General features: G+C 55.7%; 2 protein-coding genes across 2 annotated transcripts in view; one reads left to right on the plus strand and one right to left on the minus strand.

Annotated features, from left to right (window-relative positions):
- FANCM (FA complementation group M) overlaps positions 1-7738 on the plus strand; it is a 47637-nt gene extending 39899 nt beyond the window's left edge. Inside the window, exons 15-23 of the mRNA XM_027905722.1 lie at positions 97-184; positions 286-357; positions 1071-1199; positions 2501-2657; positions 3503-3609; positions 4075-4623; positions 5366-5777; positions 6748-7039; positions 7501-7738. Of these exons, the coding sequence (XP_027761523.1) occupies positions 97-184; positions 286-357; positions 1071-1199; positions 2501-2657; positions 3503-3609; positions 4075-4623; positions 5366-5777; positions 6748-7039; positions 7501-7648 (1954 nt within the window). The 3' untranslated portion in view covers positions 7649-7738. The remainder of the gene's footprint in view (positions 1-96; positions 185-285; positions 358-1070; positions 1200-2500; positions 2658-3502; positions 3610-4074; positions 4624-5365; positions 5778-6747; positions 7040-7500) is intronic.
- A 1045-nt stretch (positions 7739-8783) lies between these two features.
- Positions 8784-19961, minus strand: MIS18BP1 (MIS18 binding protein 1). The gene is given in 16 exon segments (XM_027905731.1): positions 8784-9070; positions 9073-9282; positions 9882-9966; positions 10282-10421; positions 11567-11706; positions 12011-12180; positions 12988-13858; positions 14501-14609; positions 15044-15210; positions 15880-16028; positions 16266-16356; positions 16650-16780; positions 17122-17198; positions 18031-18542; positions 18753-18872; positions 19080-19961. Coding segments are annotated over 16 exon segments (3945 nt in total). The 5' UTR covers positions 19957-19961; the 3' UTR covers positions 8784-8974.
- Between the last annotated feature and the right edge of the window lie 2769 nt (positions 19962-22730).

The following is a 22730-nucleotide window of genomic DNA, read 5'->3' on the forward strand; positions in this document are numbered from 1 at the left end:
AGGTACTTTTGTGAGAGAGGCAGGTTTTGATTGCTCAGTTATAGCAATATTGTGTTGTGAACTGTGCAATTCCCAGTGAATGTTGTTTACTCTTTTTGCTGCAGGAACCAGCAGTGAGAGCGAGGAGGAGATCGTTTTCCAGAGAAAAAACAGGACGAAAAAGAATGTTTTGAGGTCTCCTGATGTGAGTCTTAGAAAAATAAAATAGGCAAGAGAAGCAAAATGACAGCTCAAAGAGCAAGGCACAAGTGCTGAGTGCAGTGATGGTCATTGCTGTTCCCACAGGGGATGGACGACAGTGACTTCGAGCCCCCCCAGCACCACCTCACCAGGAAGCGCCGGCACCCCCTGAGCATGGTCAGTGAGGGCTCTGGGAAACTGGGGGGATAATGGGAACCCATCCCTGCTTCCCTCCCCCAGTTCTCTCCCAGCCTCCAAAGATCCCGGGACCCCAGAAGGATTTGGGTGGGAAGGGACCTTGGAGCCCATCCAGTGTCACCCCCTGCCATGGGCAGTGACACCTTCCCCTTTGCTCCCAGCCCCAAAAGATCAATCACAGGAAATCAGGTATTTCTTAAAAAGCAAACCTTCAAGGATGACTCCTCTGCTCTGGAGCCAGGCTGGGACAGCTGGGGGGTTCCCCTGGAGAAGAGAAGGATCCAGGGAGACCTGAGAGCCCCTGGCAGGGCCTAAAGGGGCTCCAGGAGAGCTGGAGAGGGACTGGGGACAAGGCATGGAGGGACAGGACAAGGGGAATGGTTTTAGGATGGAAAAGGGGAGATTTAGGTTGGGTATTGGGAAGGAATTTCTGGCTGGGAGGGTGGGCAGGCCCTGGCACAGGTTGGGCAGAGAAGCTGTGGCTGCCCCTGGATCCCTGGAAGTGTCCAAGGCCAGGTTGGACAGGGCTTGGAGCACCCTGGGCTGGTGGAAGGTGTCCCTGCCCGTGGCAGGGGTGGCACTGGATGGGCTTTGAGGTCCTTTGAACCCAAACCAGTCTGGGATTTATGACTGTAATTAAAGCATTCCTTGCTTTCCCCTGACTCTCTGAGGGGTGTGTTCCCCGTTCCCAGTCAGAGTCCAGTGATGACAGTGGGGATTTTGCCCAGAACTGGAGCAGGACCACGAGGAGCAGCTCCACAGCCCGGAACAAACTCCGGCCAGGACGTGCCAAGCGGGTCAGGAGCAGTCCCACATCCAAGGTGTGTGACCTCACGTGTCTCTCCTGGTTTGGGAAGGTCGTGTTGGAGCAGTTGGCACTGGAGTTGGAATGTGGGCAGGGAGCTGGGCACTCTTTGCTGGTAGGACACTGTCCAGGAGGGCTGAGGCTCAGCTGTTCCACACCAGTGCATTGCAAATGTTGGAGCTGAAATCTTGGAACTGGATAAAGACCTGAACCCTGCCATCCATTGCTGGCTGTCAGGGTCTGCAGGGCCCTGGAGACAGTTCTGAAGCCAAATAACAATGTCCATTTTACAATCTCCAGAAATACTCCTGGATTGGTCAGCTCTGGGAACTCAGGGTCTTGCCCAGAAATTAATATTTTTATAATTATTTGCATCGGGATACTTGATCATATATGAATTTACCCCCTGCTTTGAACATTTAAGGCAGCAATGGTCCCTCAACCCCAAATCTTAAATCTTAGCTCAGATACTTTAGTCCATCACTGCAGCAGGAGAGGAAGCAGGGCCAGAACCATCATAAGTAAAAAAACTCCTAAATGTTTGTGGCTGTGGTTCCACTGGGCAGAAATTGCCATAATCAGGGCTCCAGGGCACAATGCATTGGATAGTTTTGATGTTCTAAAGATAGTCTTCATTATCCAGCCTTCCCTACAGTATCAGTGTTTTGTGTTCTGGGATACAAAGAATCAGGTGGATTAAAATCCATTTTTCAGTTCAATTGAAACATTTTTTTTAATGTGACACAAAAGAATCATAGAAAAAGAGTGTGTCTGCTTGGGAAATTCTCCTGTGCCTTCACACTGACCTTCCCTAAACATCCACAGTGATGGGCAGGCCAGAATTCCAGATGCACAGGAGATCCCAGGCATTAAACCCACTGTGAGCAGCCCACAGCAGTCAGGGAGCCCTGTCAGGAGAGATCTGCAATGAGGTCAGCACAGATCTGACCAGAGCAGCCCCTGGCCTTGGACACAGTAAATCATCTGAGGAGCTGGCACCTGAGCAGGAAAGGGCACACCAGGGGGAGTCGGGGTCTGAAGTTCCCACTGGATTTGGGTTTGGGGAAATCCAGCCCTTCAAAAGCAAACCAGGTTTCTGAAAGCAAATAAAAGGTAGAAGTGGATGTGTGAGCTGTGAAGCCAAGATGGCCTCGGGCAGCTCAGCCCCCCTGCTGGTGGCTCTGCCTCTGCTGTTCCCTGCTCCGGGGGCAGACAGGCCTTGGGATTGCCTGTGGGGATCAGCTGATGGCTGGGGGGATCAGGGGCCTGGGGGCAGCACTGCTCATCAGAGCCCCCTGCAAGGCCCCTCTGTTGCAGGCTGCAGCCAGGCAGTTCCTGCAGGAGGAGGCAGAGCTGTCCCAGCACGGCGCAGAGGGGCTGTCCTCGGACGAGAGCGACGGGGCCGAGGATGAGCTGAGCTCCTCCATGGCCCAGTTCCTCAACGACGAGGGGGAGGTCACACAGGCCCTGAACGGTGAGTGGGGAGCTGTGTGGGACTGCAGATCCCTGGGGGTGGATGGGGTGGGATGGGCGTGGACGGGGGGAATGAGCAGTGACCTCCTCACCCGGGCTGAGGGGCTGCTCCTGCCACGGCATCCAGAGCTTTGCCAGCTTGGCAAACCTTCTGCAGCCTCAGGGAGTGCAGGAGCTGTGCCAGGGCAGGCTCAGGTGGGATCTCAGGACAAGGCTCTTCCCCCAGAGGGTGGTTGGCACTGAACAGGCTCCCCAGGGCAGTGGGCACAGCCCCAAGGCTGCCAGAGCTCCAGGAGGGTTTGGACAACGCTCTGAGGGACAGGGAGGATTGTTGGGGTGTCCTGGGCAGGGCCAGGGGTTGCACTGGATAATCCTTTGGGGTCCCTTCCAGCTCAGGATATCCTGGAATTCCATGGCAGCTTTCATGACAGCAAGCTGGGGACATTTAGAATCCCAGAATGGTTTGGGTTTAGAAGGGACCTTAAAGCCCATCCAGTGGGCAGGGACACCTTCCACTAGCCCAGGTTGCTCCAAGCCCTGTCCAGCCTGGCCTTGGACACTCCCAGGGATCCAGGGGCAGCCACAGTTTCTCTGGGCAACCTGTGCCAGGGCCTGCCCACCCTCCCAGGGAAGGATTCCTTCCCACTATCCCATCTAACCCTGCTCTCCTTCGTCTCAGAGCCCTTGGGATTCCCAGAGGTGGATGGGGAATTGCAGGTTTTTGTCTGGGGACATGCAGGTTTCTGGGAGACTATAAAGGCGTGACTGAATATGGAGAACAGTGTAACAGGAGTGAATGAAAGGTAATCTCTGCAATGACACCATGTTCCCTCTCCTGTGGGCCAGAGTCGGAGATGCAGGCGCTGTACCTGGAGTCCGTGCGCAGCCCTGCCCTGGGCAGCAGGAGCAGGAACGTCCGTCGGGAATTCAACAGCTCGGACATTTTCTCACAGGTGGGGAGTGACCTCTGTCCTTGGGAATTCCCATTGCTGGGAGCACATTTGGGTTTCAGTCCTGCTCTGGGGTATAGTTGGCATTTTTTGGTAAATAACAAATTTTAACCCAATACTTCAGCCTGGAGAAGGGAAGGTTCCAGGGAGATCTGAGAGCCCCTCCCAGTGCCTAAAGGGGCTCCAGGAGAGCTGGAGAGGGACTGGGGACAAGGGATGGAGGGACAGGACACAGGGAATGGCTTCCCACTGCCAGAGGGCAGGGATGGATGGGATATTGGGAAGGAAGGTATCCCTGTCCATGGCAGGGGTGGCACTGGGTGGGCTTCAAGGTCCCCCCACCCCAAACCATTGCTTGTGTGAGAAGCCCCTCAGCCCCTGGTGTTGGATGAGCCAAGAGCCTCTGTGGGGAGGAGCAGCTCCATCATTCCACTGTTCCACAGCTCACTGGGATTGTTTTTCCCGCAGATTCCTGAGCAGGACCTGGAGTACATGGAGGACAGTTTCTGTGTGGGGGATGAGGAGGAGGAAGGCTGCAGCCAGAGTGGGCCCAGTGAGAAGGAGGAGGAGGAAGAGGAGGAGGAGGAGGAGCAGTGTGTGAGCATCAGTCTCCTCCCCAGGGACAGTTTCCTGGCTGGTCCAGGCCGGTATCTCACCCGGCACAGGACGAGACTGAACCAGGCCAGGCCGGAGCACAGGAGGAAACCATCTCGGATCAGGGTCATCAGTGACTCCAGCGAGGAGGAGACAGCTGTCAGCAGGGAGGAATCCATGGAAGGCTGTTCCAGGGCAGAGCAGGGCAGTGCAGAGTGCCCCGAGCCCCCTGCACAGCACAGCAGTCGTGCTGGGGCCAGCCCAGCTCCTCGGCCTGGGGAGCCTCCCCCTGAGCACCACAGGGAGCTGCTGCTTGGCCTGGAGCCTCTGGTGTGTGAGAGGCTGGATCTGCACCCAGACCATCCCAACAGGAGCACATCCTTCTCACCAGCTGTCCCTGGCTCTGTCCAGGCTGCCAGTGAGGTCAGTGTTCACTCACAACAGGGACCTTCCTCTCACCCTGCATGGTGGGAGGGGATTCCTGGGGCAGGGCTGTTCTGGGGGCTGTCACAGCACAGCAGCAGGAGTCAGGGAATCCTGGAATGGTTTGGGTGGGAAAGGACCTTAAAACCATGTCATTTCAGCCCCTGCCATGGGCAGGGACACCTTGCACTAGCCCAGGTCCAACCTGGCCTTGGACACTTCCAGGGATCCAGGGGCAGCCACAGCTTCTGGTGACACAGGAGCGGAGTCACTCCTGGTGCTGCTTCCCACCATCTCCCTTCCCTTTGCTGTTGCAGCTTTTGTACTGCCAGGGTATCCTGGAGTATCTCAGCAGTCAGTAAAGAAGAGCTGGGGATTAGATCATCTCCTGGGACTGACAGCCGTGGGGGAGCATGGATCTGTGTGGGACAGCTGAGTGTCCACCAGTTCGGGGGGGTTTGTGCTTATAACACACCTGTTCACCATCCTAAATTAACTCCCTCCAGCCTGAGGTTGGGTTCCTGATCTCTCACCCTTCCCAGCCTGACTCCTGTCCTGTATATGGTCCAGGTTTTGCTGAAGTCGTTAATGGAAGCTGCTGCTTTTGTCATTCCAACTCCTGGATAATCAGTTGAGCTCATTTGGGAGATGGATACAGGGGGTTAAAGTGTCAGTCTGAAAGTGTTACTATTGCAAAGCATCCTTTTATTAATTTGATTTAACCCCCTGTGATCTATTACAGTCCCTGGGTGATCTCCAGCCCTCGAAGGTGAAGAGCTCCTGGAAGAGCCCCTGTGGGAGCACCTCAGACCCAGCATGTCCTGCAGCCACAGCCCCCTCCCCAGCCCTAGCCGGGTTGTGCCGGGACCCTGCAGGGAGAGGCCCTTCCCTGAGCATCCTGGCAGACAGCAGGGAGATCTGCTGTGGGGCACAGGTGATCTCCTCCCTCAGGGCAGTGCATGGGCTGCGGGTGCAGGTCTGTTCCCTGGGCAGCTCCGACTACATCGTCAGCACCCGCCTGGCCGTGGAAAGGACCTTCCAGTCGGAACTGCAGGGCCCTGGGAACAGGAACAGGCTGAGCCAGCGCCTGCAGCGCCTGCAGGGCCTGTTCCAGAAGGTCTGTGTCATCCTGGAGACAGACAGGACCAGACCAGGTGGGTGTTCCCAAGGGGCAGCACAAGGGAATGGCTTCCCACTGCCAGAGGGCAGGGATGGATGGGATATTGGGAAGGAATTGCTGGCTGGGAGGGTGGGCAGGCCCTGGCACAGGTTGCCCAGAGAAGCTGTGGCTGCCCTTGGATCCCTGGAAGTGTCCAAGGCCAGGCTGGAGCACCCTGGGCTGGTGGAAGGTGTCCCTGCCCGTGGCAGGGGTGGCACTGGATGAGCTTTAAGGTCCCTTCCAACCAAACCAGTCTGGGATCGTGTGATAAAGGAACAAGCACAATCTTATCCATGCAGATAAATTTGTTCTAATCAAAATTACACAGTCAGATGGTTCCCCTGTCTGTTGCCAGGGCCACCTAGACAGTAACTGAGAGGTCTTGCTGCACCTGCTCCACAGATGAACAGGAGCTCAGATCCCTGATTCCATTACAGATGTTGTGGGATATGAAACTCCACCACTGCAGTCCAGTTGTTGGGGATGCAGCTTTGGTTTCATGGCAAATCTCATCTATTGATAGTTCCCATATGGGAACAGTGCTGGAGTGGTCCCTGGAGATGCAGCTTCTCTGAGGGGGCTGTAGGAAGTGGGTTGAGTTGGAGCTGCCTGTTTATCCCACTGCTGAGGGTGTCACTCGTTTCCATCCCCTTTGTCCAGTTTCTCTCATGACACCAATTCCAGGGTGCTGCTGGTCCCTCATGGAACAGTGTTCAGGTGCATTTGTGCCTCTGCTGATTTCTTGGAGTCCCAGAATGGTTTGGGTTGGGAGGGACCTCAAAGCCCATCCAGTGCCACCCCCTGCCCAGGACAGGGACACCTTCCACCAGCCCAGGGTGCCTGGGATGTGTTCCCTCCCCATGTGTTTGGTTGTGAGTTCTCAGAGTGAGGGATCCTGGAGCTGTTTTGCTTTGTGAGCCCTCACCCTGGATTTTCACGGTGCGCCCTGGCCTTCCCCCGTGCAGGAGACGTGTCCCGTTCGTTCCAGAGGACTCAGTACTACGATGGGGTGCTCTCAGCCCTGGTCCAGGCCGGCATCCGCATTCTCTTCAGCTCCTGCCAGGAGGAGACTGCTGTTCTGCTCAGGGACCTGGCCCTGCTGGAGCACAGGAAGGGAGCTGCCATCGGGGTTCCCACCGAGCTCGAGGGGCCCCGGCGGGACCTGCTGGGCTTCTACCTGAGCATCCCCTGCCTCAGCTACGTGGGGGCCCTGCAGCTCTGCCACTGCTTCAGCTGCCCCCGCCAGCTGGCCAACAGGTAACACTGGGGACACCCTGCCTGCCCCATTCCTGCTGGGGGAGCTGGGATCGATTTTCAGGGCCATCCTTCCTGCACCTTTCAAGCTGTATAACTGGGAAGATCCTTCCCATGCCTTTCCTGCTAGGATAGCTCTTCAGGGAGATTCTTCCTGCTGTGCCTTTCCTGCTGGGATAGCTGCTTGGGAAGATCCTTTCTGTCCCTGCCAGGGCTCCCAGGAGCTCTCCTGTCCAGTCTCATCCCTTCTCTTTATGCCCTCCAGTCTCTCCCACGGACTCTGGGCTTTACTTCCCTCTCCCTCCTGCTGCTCCCCCGGGTCTTTCCTTTTGCCGTTCCTGTTCTCCCTGCAGCTCCCTGGCCTTGCTGGGTGTGCTCCCGGCAGCCTGGGGTGTTGCTGGTGCTGTATCCAGGGTGTCCCGTGGATCCAGGGCCCGGCTCACGGCCCTGCCCCTCTCTTGCAGCTCCCCCTCGGCTGTGGCTGCGGCGGCGCGGCTGAGCCCGGAGCGTGCCGAGGAGATCCAGCGGTACCTGCGCCACAGCTTCGACCCCCAGCTGCTGCCACAGCCCCCCCGGGCCGGCGGGGAGGGCCCTGCAGCCCCCCGGAGCTGAGGGCTGGGACTCGGGCCCTGCACTGCACTTTACTGGGGTTGGTGTCCGACCCAATAAACCCTTCCCAAGCACCGGGCTCTGGGAGCCGCGCCTGCCCCGGGCACCGCGGGGGAACCGGGGGGCCACACCCGGCACTGGCTGGGCTGGGCTGGGCTGGGAGCAAAACACAGGAATGGCTCCAGTACCTCGGCAAAGTAAAGCTTTGGGGGTCACGGGAAGGAGCCCCCCGGCAGCTCCTGCCCTTCAGTGCAATGCCGAGACCCGCCTTTCCCGGGAAGAAAGGGAATTGCCCGCTGTTCCATGGGCCCAGGACACCGGGGCGTTGCTGGGGGGGCCCGGGGCAGGTCCCCTTTCCTTGTGGGCCTCGTGTGCCCATCCTGCTCCCTCGGCCCGGGCTGCAGCAGCTCGAGTGATCCTTCCCCGGCACCGCCCGCGCGGCCTCTGCTGCCACACTGTGGCTGCCTGGAAAAGGACCGGGATCTTCACTCCCATCCCTTCCTGCTCACAGCTCTGAGAGAGGCCGGGACAGAGATACATCACCTTCCTGCAACAGGAACGGGACACAGGGAGTGGCTTCCCACTGCCAGAGGGCAGGGATGGATGGGAGATTGGGAAGGAATTGCTGGCTGGGAGGGTGAGGAGGGGTTGGAATGGAATTCCCAGAGAAGCTGTGGCTGCCCCTGGATCCCTGGAAGTGTCCAAGGCCAGGCTGGAGCACCCTGGGCTGGTGGAAGGTGTCCCTGCCCATGGCAGGGGTGGCACTGGATGGGCTTTAAGGCCCTTCCACCCCAAACCATTCCAAGCCTGTGATTCAAAACCAAGGGGATGAAGCCTTGAGGCCCCATCTGAAGCTGGACAGGTCATGGATTCTGCTGCCCCACGAAGTCCAACGGATCTGTGAGTAAAACAAACTCATCTTTGTTTATTACATTCAGGAAATGTAAAAATTCAGACTTGCCCTTGGGGACAGTAAAAAGCAGTTTCATTTTTTTCCAGATCTTACCTGAATTTATTGTACATTCATATCTCAATAGATATTTTATCTCAAAATGACCTTGCCAGTAGATTTCTCCTTCCCAGGAGAAAAAGGCAACAGGAACAGAAACAGGGGAGGAGGAGCTGGGCAAGGAAGTGCCACTTTGTACACATGGAAAACCCAAATAGTGCCAGCAAGATGGGAATGGGGTTAAAACACATAAAAACCAGATCGGGGAACATTTTCCAAATCGATCTTGTAATCCCAGCCCTTCCCTCCCGGAGGGGCGGCTGAACTGCAGACTCGGAACGAGGCACCCAAGTGCTGAACCAACAGATCCACAGACTTCATCACATGGAAAAATAGGAATCCTGGTCCTCCTCCTCCTCTGAGGAGTCTCGTGTCTGAGCTCCAAAGAGCTTCCCCACCTCAGGGGCCTGGGCCACGTCTGCAGTGGAAAACAGGGATCATCAGCGTGTCCGAGGGGGAAGAGCAGGGGGAGAAGGCCCAGACAGCCACGATCGAGGGCACCCAGCAAGGCAGGGATGTGGAAGGAGGGAAGGAGCTGGGAATGGAGGAAGAGGAAGCAGGAATACTCACTGTTCTCCAGGCTGACCTTGGCCCTGCGGGAAGCCGGTGTCCCGAGCACGGTTCCAGCCTGGGGGAGGGAAGGAAGGACACAGGCTCAGCTTGGGGCCCTGCTGGGACGGAGCCACACCAGCCCTGCACTACTTCCCCAAATTTGAACTGCTCAGCTGCCACAACTGCTCCCTCTGAACCAGGGCACAAGGCGCATTTCTGCTGCTGGGATCGTGGCTTTTCATGGAAAAGCCTGGAACTGCAAAAACTGGGATAGTGGAGGAATCAATACCTAAATTCAGGGAGTAGGATACAAGGGACCATGGCTGTGGTCATGATCAGGAGTTGGGCTCCATGATCCCTGGGGGTCCCTTCCAACTCTGGATATTCCATGGTTACTCTTTTCCCACTGTTCAGAACAATGTTACAGGAACATAAAGACCACAGAATTCCAAAGCAGTTACAAATCCTGACCCAAAGCTGTGGCTTTAATCTTGACAATGAACAGCTCCTTTCTAACCAAAGGGCCTTTTCTCCACAGCAGTAGAGACCAAAGCCAGGAATTTGGGAGGAAGCTGGGGAGGGTTCCTGCTGTCCATCCCAGGGCTGTGTCTCCCATGGGCCCAGCTGTGCCTGGCTGGGGTGGCAGGGGGCAGAACTGGGGGAAAGCAGCATTACCGACTTCTTGTGCACCTTGTCCCAGGTGCCTCTGCTGCCCTGCGCCTTCTTCTGCATCCGCAACACGTGCCTGTCCACGTCCTTCCTGCGGGCCACAGGGAGCACTCAGTGCCACAGCCCCCACTCCCTGCTGGCTGCAGCCATGGCATCACATCCAGCTCAGGGAATGGCATGGCCAGCAAACGGGCACAGCCCCAAGAGCTGGGTTACATCAGCCCCAGGGACCGGAGCAGGGCCGGCAGGAGGGGCTGGGAGGCACCCGTGTCCCACTCCACGAGCTGCCTCCCTCAAAGGGGTTTGGGGAAGAGCCAAAGGCCGAGGTTGGCAGACAAGCTCCTACCTGCTGCTGGGGGCCACATTCCCGGGCTGCTGTGCTGCCCGGGGGTTTCCCAGCTCCTACCTGTTGATGGGGGCCAGCATTCCCGGGCTGATGTGCTCGCACTGGGGGGTTTTGGCCAGCGGGAACATGGCTGAGCCGGGGGTGAGCGAGAGCTCCCCCAGGGTAAAGTCCTCGGGGTCGTCGTCCCGGAGCGTCGGCAGCTGCAAAGCCACCCCAGAGCCATCAGGGACCTGAGCCAGGGGGTCCCTGTCCCCAGACACAGCCCAGGCTCTCCCCTCTCCTCCACAGTCGCTCCAGCCCTTCCTCTCTGCATGGCTGTGACTCCATCCCTCCATCCCATCCCTGCCCGAGCGCAGGGACATGGACACGGCCCAGCGGCCAAACCACGGCCCTGCCCTGCCCCACATGCTGCTCCCCGTGCTGCCCAGCACCTGGGTGACAGCCTGGATGCCACCACACACCGAGACAGAGCTCTGCTTAGAATTCCAAGCTCAGAGCTGAGCATGGCTGCTCAGAAGGAGGGTTACTCAGGGAACTTGTGGTCCTCGCCTTTGGAAGAAAGAGAGGCACAGGAAAGGTTCAGGGAAGAGCAGCACAGAAGATCCAAAGCACAGCTGAAATTGGGAGCAGGGACAGGACAGGATCCAGGACAGAGCCCATGAGGAGAGGAGGACAAGGCCAGCAGATGGAAGTTCAGAACAGACAAGAGATGATGATTGTTGTTCACACAGCAAAGGATTTGGCTCTAGGAATTAGCACAGGAAATTCCAGATGGGAAGAGCCTGCCTGGACTCAAGGAGAGACTGGGCTGGTTCAGGGAAGGGGAATCCACTCCTGACTCCCATACACAGGATTTCTCTCTGGAGGTGCCAGTGGACACTACAGGAGGAGTCAGGCTCTTTTGCCCAGCACAAGCAGAATGAGGTTGAGGGGGGAAAAAGAACACTTTGGAATCACTGGCTGAAATCATATTCTAATAAAAGTCATCTTTGGAGAATCCCTCTGCAAAACCAGGGTGTCTTGGACACAGAAGCATCGATGCCCTCCCAGCCAATTGATCATCCTAGTCCCAGGCATCCCTAGTCCTGGGGATTTCTCTGTGCCATGCTGCTGGTACAGCACGTGGTGGATTTGACTGGGAGCTCTGACTTCCCAGTGAGCCGTGGCTGGATGTGTGCCAGGTGCTTCACCACAGCAGAGGATGGCAGCAGCACAGCAAGGAGCCTCCTGCCCCAGATGCACAGGGCATTACTGCTGGAACTAGACCAGGCTGGTCCCACACCCACTGGGAAAGCACAAACACAACACCCCCAGACACCCTCAGGTGCTGTTTGCCCAGCTGTACCTTGACCCTCCTGCTCTGGAAGGGTGTCGTGGTGAACACGTCGTCGTGGTTGTCCTTGGGCAGGTGCTCCAGGAACTCCCTCATCTGCTGCTTCCGTTTGAGGGTCCCCACCTTGGCACTTATCACCAGCTCCTTCTTATCTGCAGGACCACAACAGTCACTGTCCAGAGACAGCTGGAGGCCGTTCCCTCTCCTCCTGTCCCTGTTCCCTGGGAGCAGAGCCCGACCCCCCCCGGCTCCCCCCTCCTGGCAGGGACTGCAGAGCCAGAAGGTCCCCCCTGAGCCTCCTTTTCTCCAGGCTGAGCCCCCCCAGCTCCCTCAGCTGCTCCTGCTGCTCCAGCCCCTTCCCAGCTCCCTTCCCTTCCCTGCACACGCTCCAGCCTCTCCATGTCTCAATTAAAACCCTTAGCAACCCCCAAAGCCCCAGAATCAAGATGCCAGTACCTTTCTGCTCAGGTTGTCTTGCCTTGGCCTTCTTGGCCTGTGATTTGGAGCCCTTGGCCTCCTGCTGCTCCAGGTACTTGCCGTGGCACTCGTGGGCAGAGCGTGACCCCACGGCCATGGCCACCTCCTGCCAGAATCCGCTCCTGTGCTTGGGGAGCACCGCGACGGCCCTACCGGAGAGCACAGCAGGGCCTCAGGGACAGCCCCCCAGCCCGCCTGGGAAGGGCCTGAGCCCTGGATTTAGGGAATCGGGGCTCTGCCTCTTCTCTGTTGTTGCCCAGAAAAGCTGTGGCTGCCCCTGGATCCCTGCAAGTGTCCAAGGCCAGGGTGGACGGGGCTTGGAGCTACCTGGGCTAGTGGGAGGTGTCCCTGCCCATGGCAGGGGGTGGATGAGACACTCTTTAAGACCCCCCCAACCCAAACCAGTCTGGGATCCTATGGTGTCTTCTCCAGACACTTAGAACACACACATTCTTGCAGCTCCTCTCTCCCTTACCAAACTGCTGACATAAACATGGCACGTTAAACATGTCACTCCAGTCTGGGGACAGAACCTGCTCCCTCTGACCCATGGTCCACATCATACACACGAGTACTTCTGCCATATCATTTACCTTCTCGTGGTTTTCAATTTTACTCATAGGAATGAGTTTTTATTTTTAACAAGATCAATTACGTGGTTTTGAAAACCAGCAGAGGAGTAGATTCACAAAATCCTGCCTAACCAGTGCTCCTCTCCCTTCACGCTCTGACAGGGGCTGCTGCAGGCTCACACATCTCCAGCTATTGTAGAAAATACCCAGCTTCTCCTGTGTTTCACTGATGGTTAACTGGTGGAGAAAAGGGAACTGAAACGTAAAAGAAACCTTGAGAGTCAGGTGAAAGAGAGGGAATGTGCAGAACCCCACTGCAGCCCACCCCACCCCTGCCAGTGCCCGAGGGGAACTGTTCCCTCTGAACACACAGTGACCCCTTGCCTGTAAAGCTTCTGCAATTCCTTCTCAGACCAGCTATCAGTTGTCCTGGGAAAAAGCTCCAGAGGTTTCTGCCGCTTTGCCCTCTCAGGCTCTCTCCACCTGGCTGCTGCAGACTTGGCAGTGCTGGGAGCTCCAGCCCCTGTTTTTTTACCAGGTGCTTTTGCATTCCCGTCTTTCGCGGGCGGTTGCTCCGTGCTGGTTTCGGGCTCGCTGTCGGAATCCAGCCAGTGCCTGGGGGGTTTGGCTCTGCTCTGTGTCCTCACGGCCTCCCCAGGCAGCAGGGAGTCTCTGGACCCACTGGCAGGAGTGTTTCCTCCAGTGGAGAGCTCAGACCTGTCGCTGGACTCCGTCCCACTCAGCCTCACCGGCACATTCCGGGAGGCTTTTCCTGTCCTTGGCTCGCCCGCCTTGTTTGCACCATCCTGGGATCTTTCAGAGTTAGGGTGAGATCTGCAGTTTTGAGGCCCTGGTTTTAACAGGGATTTATTTTTCCTTCTGATCAGCAGTGGGGTATCATCACTGGATGCCTCTCCCTCATCCTTGCCCGAGGATTCCTCGGTGAAGCGCTTGTCTGGAAAAGGCTTCCTGGCTGACCTCAGGGAGTACCTGGAAGCCTGCTCGTACATGGACAGGACTCCAGCATCTGCATCTGCTCCTTGCTTCTCCTTTGCCATTCCTTGGATCCTGGTGCTGTGTCTGTTTGGCACTCTGGTGTCTGAGGAAGGCACCCTGGCAGGAGGCTGGGCTTTGGTTTTCGTGCCCCTGGTTGCCGGGTCACTCCCCTCCTCCTCCGACAGCAAGGGCCGGGCCTTCTTCTTTCCAGCAGGCTTGAATTCCCGTTTGGAGCTGGCTCCTTTCTCCTTGCTTTTCCCTGGAAGAGACAATGCCAGGGTGCAGGGTGAGCCGTGGCTCTCAGCACAGGGCACCTGCAACCCCTGCCAGAGCTTTACCTGCCAGGCACTACAAACTCAGAGCTGCGGGAAGGGCTGTCCGTGACTTTACTGAACACACTGATGGGCACACACCTCCCAGAGCTCTGCTCCTGCTCCAGAGAGCCTTTCTGCAGGACACATTGCAGCTGCTTTAGGAGACAAACTTCTGCTTGGCATTTCACACTGTTTGCAGGCTTCTGCTATTGCCCCAATTTCAAAAACAACTCCTTTTCCATGCCTGCACAGGCATTTCAGGTCTTTGAATTCATCCTCATTAAAAAGCCAAGCCAGGCTCCTCAGGTCACTGGATTGGTGAACTCAAAGAAATCCTAATCCCTTCACTTCAGTGTGCAGAAAGAAATGTGTGTCCCACTTCTGCAATCAGAGAACACTTCCACAAGCACAGTTTATATTTGGAGCTGTCAAACTACACATCGCTGCTCATAGAAAAAGCAGCTGACCATTAAAAGACTTACAGAATTCGTTTGCATTAACAGACCCCACCCCACTGCTCCAGCACCCAACTCACAACCCCACTGATTCCATCAATCACTTGAAAATAGGGGAAAAAACGTTTTCACCTTTATTTTGGCTTTTTGGCATTTCTTCTGTTGTCTTCATTGCTTCCTTTGGATTATTCTTCTTAGAGATGGAACTGGTCTTTTTGTGGGATTTTTCACTACTAAGCATCTTTAAAATAATACAATTTAAAAAAACCTAATTTAATCTCCTTTTCTCCAGGCTGAGCCCCCCCAGCTGCTCCAGCCCCTTCCCAGCTCTGTTCCCTTCCCTGCACACGCTCCAGTCCCTCAAGGGCTTTCCTGCAGTGAAGGGCCTCAGGATCTGAGGTGGGACCTCACCACCTTCCTGTGTGATACATTATCTTGCCAAAACCCCCATTCTTTTTCCAGAACCAATTCCCCATTGTCCCCATTTCACAGACAACAATGACCTGATAACACAGAGCTAAGGCAGTGCTGTTGTTTTACAATGTTTTTATCACGTTCCCAAGGTTTCCTTCCCCTCCAGGTACCTGAGAGCTGCTCTGGTTCCGTTACACACCTTGCCAGTTTGTTCATTATATTTAAGACACACTGAAGTACCAACATGCAAAGGCACCTTACCAGGCTCAGATAATCCACTCCACCTTCTTCCATGGTGACATTAAGGTTCTGATCCACAAAGGCTCGTTGGCCACACCAGAAGTTCATGGGGGGTCTGATGAGTCTCCCGCTGCGAGTGTACACCTGGCTGGAGTCGTTGCCCCGGGAGCTGTGCCTCGGGGTGGTGTCTGCAGGGCACAAACAGGAAAGAAGGGGCTTGTCCCAGGCACTGCATGGAAAATTCAGCTTGGCACACTTCACAAGCAATGAGGTGTTTAAAGCAGACCACAGGGCAAATATCAAACTCAGCCCAACGAGTTCTTCTGAAAGTGTTCTGATTGGAAAGCACAGCACTGAACTGATCCCCTGCTCAGGTTATACCACTCTGGGGGGATCTGCACTTGGTTTACAAGGTTATAAACACTGGGAAAGTCGTGGAGGGAGGGACAAGGATAAAGAGTTGCCACAATGAACAGCTCCTCGTTGAGTGAAAAGGGAGCGAAAAATAAACACGGATGATGAGAGACAAATAAATGGGAGTGAGGAGAGAAAAAATAAAGGAGCTTTTACAGTGCTAGCAGGGAAATCTGATTGCAGCATCTACAAACAGCACAGTGGAGTTTGGCCACAGCCCCACTGGACAGAGAACCCAGAGAAAGGTCAGAGTTAAAGCCCAAAGCTGTCAGTGTCCACAAGGCTGGCACTGCTCTCCAAGGCCCAGCAAAACCAGCTGGCCCAACAGGTTGTGGCTTTACAGCAATTCCTTGGAAACAAAACCAACACAAGGAGCTTTTCCAGAATCCATTCCATCCATCCCCAGTTGTCTTTCCCAAAGGAATTGCTTATCAAACACTCACAAGTGTTTTCATCATTCCTTGGCAATACTTCATAGGTGGAGTTCTTCGTTCCAGGTTTCTTCTTTGAGCCTTCTGCAGTTTCCAACACATCAACTTCCTCCACAGTGTCACTCTCTTCATCCACACCACTGGTTTGTTTTTGTTCTTTCCTAATGATTTGGAGTTTAAGAAAAGAAATAATAAGCATCTAAAAAAGCTGTTCCCTAACAGATGATGTAAAAGGGAAGCCTTCCTGTGGGCAGAAGCCCGGTGGCACAGCACAGCAGCGGCTTCATGCACACATCTGCAGCCTTTCACACTTCTCTGGTACAATATTCTTAAAAAGCAAAATCTCAATGAACACTTTAAAGAACACTGCAGTGAAACAGAATCTCCAAAGAAATTACCTCCTCCTTTGCTCGAGAAACTCCTGGACATACTCCTTCCACCGTCTGGAAAAGCCAAAGGTGAACCTCTTGATGAAGCGGTAGGGAAACCCTGAGGGGACAGAGGGGCATCAGCAACAGCTCAGCAAGACTTTTAGTCACTGAGGCTAGAGAAAATATCCAGGACAAGCACAGTCAGTCCAAAGGTCAGAGGAGCTGACCCAGCCAGTTCCCTGCCAGCACAGCCCATGCACTCCAGGCTTGAGGGAGCCTTGGCAGCACTCGAGCCACTGTCACAGACCTCCTGCTGCTACTCCTCAGAATGGTGCAATGAAAGCCAGTACAAGTATTTAGCAAGCTGCACCCTCAGCAGTGTGCAGTGCTGCACCCTCAGCAGCCCCTCACCTTCTCTCCTCATGGTGGCCGAGTCCAGCTTGCCCTGCAGGACGTAGAGGCTGCCCGAGGCCGTCCTCACCTGGTTGTGTGCCACGCGCTCGGTGACAGCGTTGCTGTGCCACAGCAGGCCCCTCATGTCTCTGCGGAAACACAGAACGTCAGGAACGGCAATACCAAGATTTCTTTGCGTAAAAGAAGGGGGTGCAGTCTGGCACTCTGATATTGCACGGGGCAGTGGCACTGATGCACATTCCTGAGGGATGCAGGTGCTGGCAGGATGTGCTCTGTGCTGGTTTCCTTTCCTGGCCTGGAACAGAACAGCTCTGGCCCTGTCTGGCCACCTCTTGCTCACACAAAGGAATTGGTCTCTTCCTTGTTTTTAACCAGTTTAGGAACTACACCATCCCTTGGTGCTGGGTGCCCTGGGCTGCCCCAAGCAGCCTGTTTTACACTAAACTTCAATCACAGAACGGGGTCTTACTGCCGTTTGCCCTCCACGGAAATTGCCGTGTTGCCATCCATCACTTTAATCCTCCAGCTGCTCAGGCAGATGCTTTTCTGTTACAGAAAAAAAAAGAAAAGAAAGCATTTAAAATGGTGTTTATTAGCCAGCACCTCCTCAGTGCTCAGGTCCAGTAACATCTCTTTCAGCCTCTTCTCCTTGGCTACAAATCTTGCCTATTAAAGGGCATCTGATCGCAATCTCAACCACAGCTACGAAGAGGGTGAATTGTTTTTGTGATACAGGAAACCCGTCAGGCACACTTGGCCATGCGGGGAGAACAAAACAAGTCACTTGTTTAATCTAAAGAGACTGCAATCCCAGATTTCTCCAGGGAGCAAGGGAAGCTCAAGCCCTGGGCAGGTGTGCTTGTGCCAGGTTTCCAGGGAACCCCAGGGATGCAGCATGCTTCCAAATACACTGCTCTCCATACAGAAAGGTGGGAATACTGCCAGGCTGCAGACTGCTCTCCTAGGAAAGGATTCTGGTCCCACTTGACTCAACAGGAGTCCAGATGTTCTGTAGGAAAGCCAAGCCTCTTACCTCCCCAGCAGCTGGGTAGATTCATCCCTAGCCTAATGCTGGGAAAGCTCTTTGCTCCTTGCATTTGAGTGGGCAGCCAAGAGCTGGAACCAACACAGTGGCTTGTGCATACTAAACCAAAAGGGTTTTTTTTACACACAAAAAAACCCCAGACCCTGAACATTTGTCATCTTGGAGTAAGGTAAAAAAGAAATCTTTTTGATGGGAAAATTTACCAGTAAAATCCAATGAAATAGAGTTTATTCTCTTCTGAGCACTCCTTGCTTTTGACAAGAAAAACCACAACTATGAGCTACACACAGACCAGAGGAATCTCTCTTTCCCTACAGGATTAATTTCTCCCACCTCTTTGTCTGCTTTGGTAGCAGGTTGGTCGGTATGAGGTTTGTCCAAAGGGTCCTCAGGCTTTTCTGTCACCTTCTGCTTCTTTGGAATGTGGACTGAGGGGCTAGACAGCATAATGCTGCAGAAGCACTGGGAGGGCTTTGGGGAATTGCTCCCCAGAGTCTTCTCCACTCCCAGAGCAGCTTGGTTTTTACTGGGCTGCAGCTCTCTTCTGTCTTCAGGAACCTCTGTATCTTTTGCTCCTCCATTCCCCCTCTTTTCTTTTACCTGATTATCGTTTTTCAAAGGGGTGGAATTTACATTTAGAAAACTAATCACTTCACTCTGGGACATTTCACAATCAGCATCTATTGGTTCCACAAGGAAAACGTCCACATCATCCTCCTTATCGGTGTCCACTTCCTCAGGAGGCTCATCCCTGGGCTGCTCAGCACAGGCAGGCTTGACTAAGGGCTTCTCTGTGGCTGTGGAAGGAGGGATGTTCTGCTGGAGGGGGGTTGAAGGGGTTGGATCTGCACATTAGAAAAGAAAAAGGAGTAACAAAGAAGTTAGTGATACTGAAGCATGGGAACAGCCTTGGGGGGGTGTCCCTGGGACAGGGGGCAGTGGTGGCCTTGGGATGGCTGGACTCAGTGAGTCAGAGGGCTTTTCCAGCCTCACCAGTTCCTTGGGTCTGTGACCCCAGGAGGCTGTCAAGTGTTTCCCAGAGCAGTCCCAAGTACCTTTGTGCTGCTGCTGCTGCTGCAGTTTCTGCTTTATGCGCAGGAAGAACTTCTGGGGGCTCTCCAGCACAGGGGGCTCTGCAGCGGGCGGGGCCTGAGGGACCCACGGGAAAACCGACCCTGCAAAGCAACCACAGAGAAAACCTCCTTGATCCGGGGAACAGAAACACCCCCGGGGGGATATGGTTTGTTGATGCCACTGCAGCACGAGATGCCAGAGTGTTCTGCGAACTGCACTCAGAATTACAGCTCTGTGCCTTCTATTCCAAGTGTTTTGAAGGCAAACAAACCGTTCTCTGGGAGTCACTGAGAGCCCGTGGCACTCACCGTGTCCTGGCTGGGCGGTGCCCCGGCCCTGCCCGGTGCCGGGGGTCAGGATCCTGTCGATGGCACGGCTGTTCCCAGTGCCGGGGGTCAGGATCCTGTCGATGGCACGGCTGTTCCCGGTGCTGGGGGTCAGGATCCCGTCGGTGGCACGGCTGTGCCTGTTGCTGGGGGTCAGGATCCTGTCGGTGGCACGGCTGTGCCTGGTGCTGGGGGTCAGAATCACATCAGTGGCACGGCTGTGCCTGTTGCTGGGGGTCAGGATCCTGTCGGTGGCATGGCTCTGCCCAGTGCTGGGGGTCAGAATCACATCGGTGGCACAGCTGTTCCCGGTGCCGCGGGTCAGGATCCCGCCGGTGGCACGGCCCTGCCCGGTGCCGCGGGTCAGGATCCCGTCGGTGGCATGGCTGTGCCCGGTGCTGGGGGTCAGGATTACGTCGATGGTGCCCTGGCCCTGCCCGGTGCCGCGGGTCAGGATCCCGTCGGTGCCGGTGTGGCCCTGTCCGGTGCGGCCCTGCCCAGTGCCGGGGGTCAGGAGGATGCCGTCGGTGCCCTGGCCCTGCCCGGTGCCGTGGGTCAGGATGCCGTCGGTGCCGCCCCCGCGGCGCCGCTGCCGCTCCGCCCGCTCCTTCATCCGCTGGAAGATCTTGGCTGGGGTCTCCTGCCCGGGCCCCTCCGGGGCGCGGCGCTTCGGCGGCCGCTCTGCCGCGGGCCCGGCCCGGCCGTGCGGGACATCCCGCGGCCCCGGCCCCGGGGCAGCGCCCTGGGCCTGCAGCAGCTCCTTCAGCGGCGTCAGCGTCCCCGCGGGGAGGCTGCTCAGCCGCACCGAGCGCACCGGGGGCTCGCCCCGGGCGGGGCGGCGGCCGGAGGCGGCGATCATGGCCCGGCTCCTCCCGGTCCCCTCCCGGCGGTCCCGGGTCAGTCCCGTCCCCTCACGGTGGGTCCCTCGAGGCGGTCCCGGGTCAGTCCCGTCCCCTCAGAGCGGCCCCGCGTTCAGATTCGAGCGCGGCCGCGCGCGCGCGTCACGGAGCGGCGCAGAGCGAGAGGGGTGTTTGGAGAGCACGGCCTGGCGGGCGCCATTGGAACAGGCGGGGACAGGAAGGGGCCATGCCGGGGCTCCCCCCGTTCCGGCGCGGTGGTTCGGCCCGTGCTGAAGGCGGGCTCCGCGGCCGTTGGGGCTGAGGGGAGGGCGGGACTGAGGGGCGGGACTGAGGGGCGGCCCCGGCTGTGAGGGGCGGCCCCGGCTGTGAGGGGCGGTCCGGGCTCTGAGGGGCGGCCCCGGCTGTGAGGGGCGGCCCCGGCTGTGAGGGGCGGCCCCGGCTGTGAGGGGCGGCCCCGGCTGTGAGGGGAGGTCCGGGCTCGGAGGGGCGATCCGAGCGCCAGGAGGGCGGCCCGGCCGAGGCTCCCCGGCAGCGGCTGAGCCGCGGGCGGTGCAGGAGGAGCCCTCCCCATGTGCTGAGGCAGCGGCCGCGCCGGGAGGAAGGAGGGCGGTCGGGGCAGCGGCTGCTCCCGCCCCTCACACAGGGACAGCCCCGCAGGGGGACAGCGTGTCCCGCCCGCAGGTACATAAATTAATCAATCAGTCAATAAATAAATAAATAAACAAACAAACACCAACCATGCGTGAGCAGCAGCCCCGCCTGAGCCCAGTGTGCCTGCGTGCAGAGCTTTGGAAAGAGCGATAAATGCAGCCCATAGCTGTGTTTAACAGCCTGGGCGCGCTGTTGCCTGTCCTGGCTGGGAGATTCCGCAGTAAGGTCTCGTAGTTCCCGGTGAATAACGCATTAAAAAGTACCCAGCACTACCCAAACAACACGCAGTGAGGGGAAATCACAGGTGCCCCGGCAGCCCAGCACTAACGAGCTAACTAACGGGGGGATCAGCTGTGTCTGACCCTTACATCAGTCCCGGTATAGGCGGGTTAGAGTCACCTGGGGGGAGAAATCACTTCGGTGCGTGCCTATTAATAACAAATAACTGCATTAAAAGAAAAAAAAATATCAAAAGTAGTTATGTTGGATAGTTTGCGGTACTGTCGCAACTTTTTAGAATAATTTGAGTCTTTGGGCTTCTTACAGGAGCAGCCGCGTTTTCTAGAGCAGACAGGGATGCCGTGCTTCCACCTTCTTAACCTTCCCGGAATTCCCGGCCGGAGGGCAGCGCAGGGACACTGTGAGGGATCACAGGTAGGTGATCACACGGGCTGGGAAGAGAAGAGAAGGGTCTCTGCAGGCACCGGGGAAGAGGGAAGGAGACCGTGGAACAGTTCGGAACGGCAAGAAAGGGCTGTGTTTAGATTTTACACGAGTTACTTGTTGCGTGTCTGACCGTGGTTTGGGATCCACGGACTCCGTACAGCCGGCACGGCTTCACTGGGTTCATTCCTCCCCGAAAAGCTCAACCCTCCCGTTCGACCCCTAATGTCCTCCTTATCTCTAACGATAACTTAGTGCTCCCATGGTTTAAGTACTTGTCAGCTCAGCTTCTGCCCGAAGCAGCAGAAGCAAAGGAAGTTTGTTTGGCTCCAGTTACTTGCAGCAGCCACCACAGTGCTTCCTTTCAGGAGCAAAAACTTATCCACAGAAAGTCAAGGGAGTGGTAATTCCTTTTTTCTAGTAACAAGCGTGTGTGTGAGATTTGGGGGTGTAACTGAGGTACCTGTAGAACTCTTATAATTTTTTTTTAGCACGACTAAGCAAGTCCCCCCTTGTCTGTAACATTTTTAAGCTTTTTTGCTGTTTTGTTGTTCTAGTAAGGAAGAGATCAGGTTAATTATATAGAGAAAAAAGACTAATCCAGACTAAGCAGAGAAAGCCGTTGAGGAACCAAGAGTTAATGGTGATTGCTGCTGGGTGTGTGGCTGGGCAGCAGCTGTGTGTGCCCAGCAGAGATGGCTCTGGGAGAGCAGCTACACCTGGAGACAACTAAATAATCAAGAAAGGGCGAATTTGGTCCCAGGTCACACCTCTAGGTGACTTGTCAGCCTCATCAGCTCCTTGTGCCATGGGTTTACAAGGAAACCCGTGTGTTTTATTTGGGATGTATCCATGTTAATCTCAGGAATTGCCAGAAAGGACCTGAAATGGGGCATCCTGATGGTTCTGTTTGAGGAAACTATTGATGCCAATCAAAATCTCCCTGGAAAAATGGGATCCATAATGGGCCAGATCATGATTGCACGACAAAGGGTTTTCCAAGGTCTTCTTTCACACTTCCTCACTCTTCATTTCCCAGTGGAAATGCAATCCACGCTGCTGGCCTTTTCTGACTTGGCTGGTGGGAGTTATTGGGGCAGCAGCTGCAGAAATACAAACCAGAAAGTCTGTGTAAAGCCCAGTAACCTCAGTCAGGTCACTACAAGTGTGGGGGAAAACTGGAAAAAAACCCACCCCAAAACACCACTTGCATGCTGTTTGGCTGAGAGTCTGTGCTTTTCCATGTTTTCTCATGGAAATATTTCAGGGTTTTTTTTTCTTTTTTGGGGAGGCCCTTTTGACAGGTCCTGTGAATGAAGCAATCCTATAAATTATATATATATGTGTAATAAGTATAGAGGCATAAGAATAAATGTCTGGAGTTTACCCTTCTTTCACATTTTTGAGATCTTAAATCCATTAATTGCATGGCTGCAAAACACACCCCTAATGCTTCCTT

The sequence above is a fragment of the Empidonax traillii genome, unplaced genomic scaffold (genome assembly GCF_003031625.1).
Source record: "Empidonax traillii isolate 1590-97213 ecotype Southwest subspecies unplaced genomic scaffold, ASM303162v1 scaffold1198:size232379, whole genome shotgun sequence".
Lineage (NCBI taxonomy): Eukaryota > Metazoa > Chordata > Aves > Passeriformes > Tyrannidae > Empidonax > Empidonax traillii.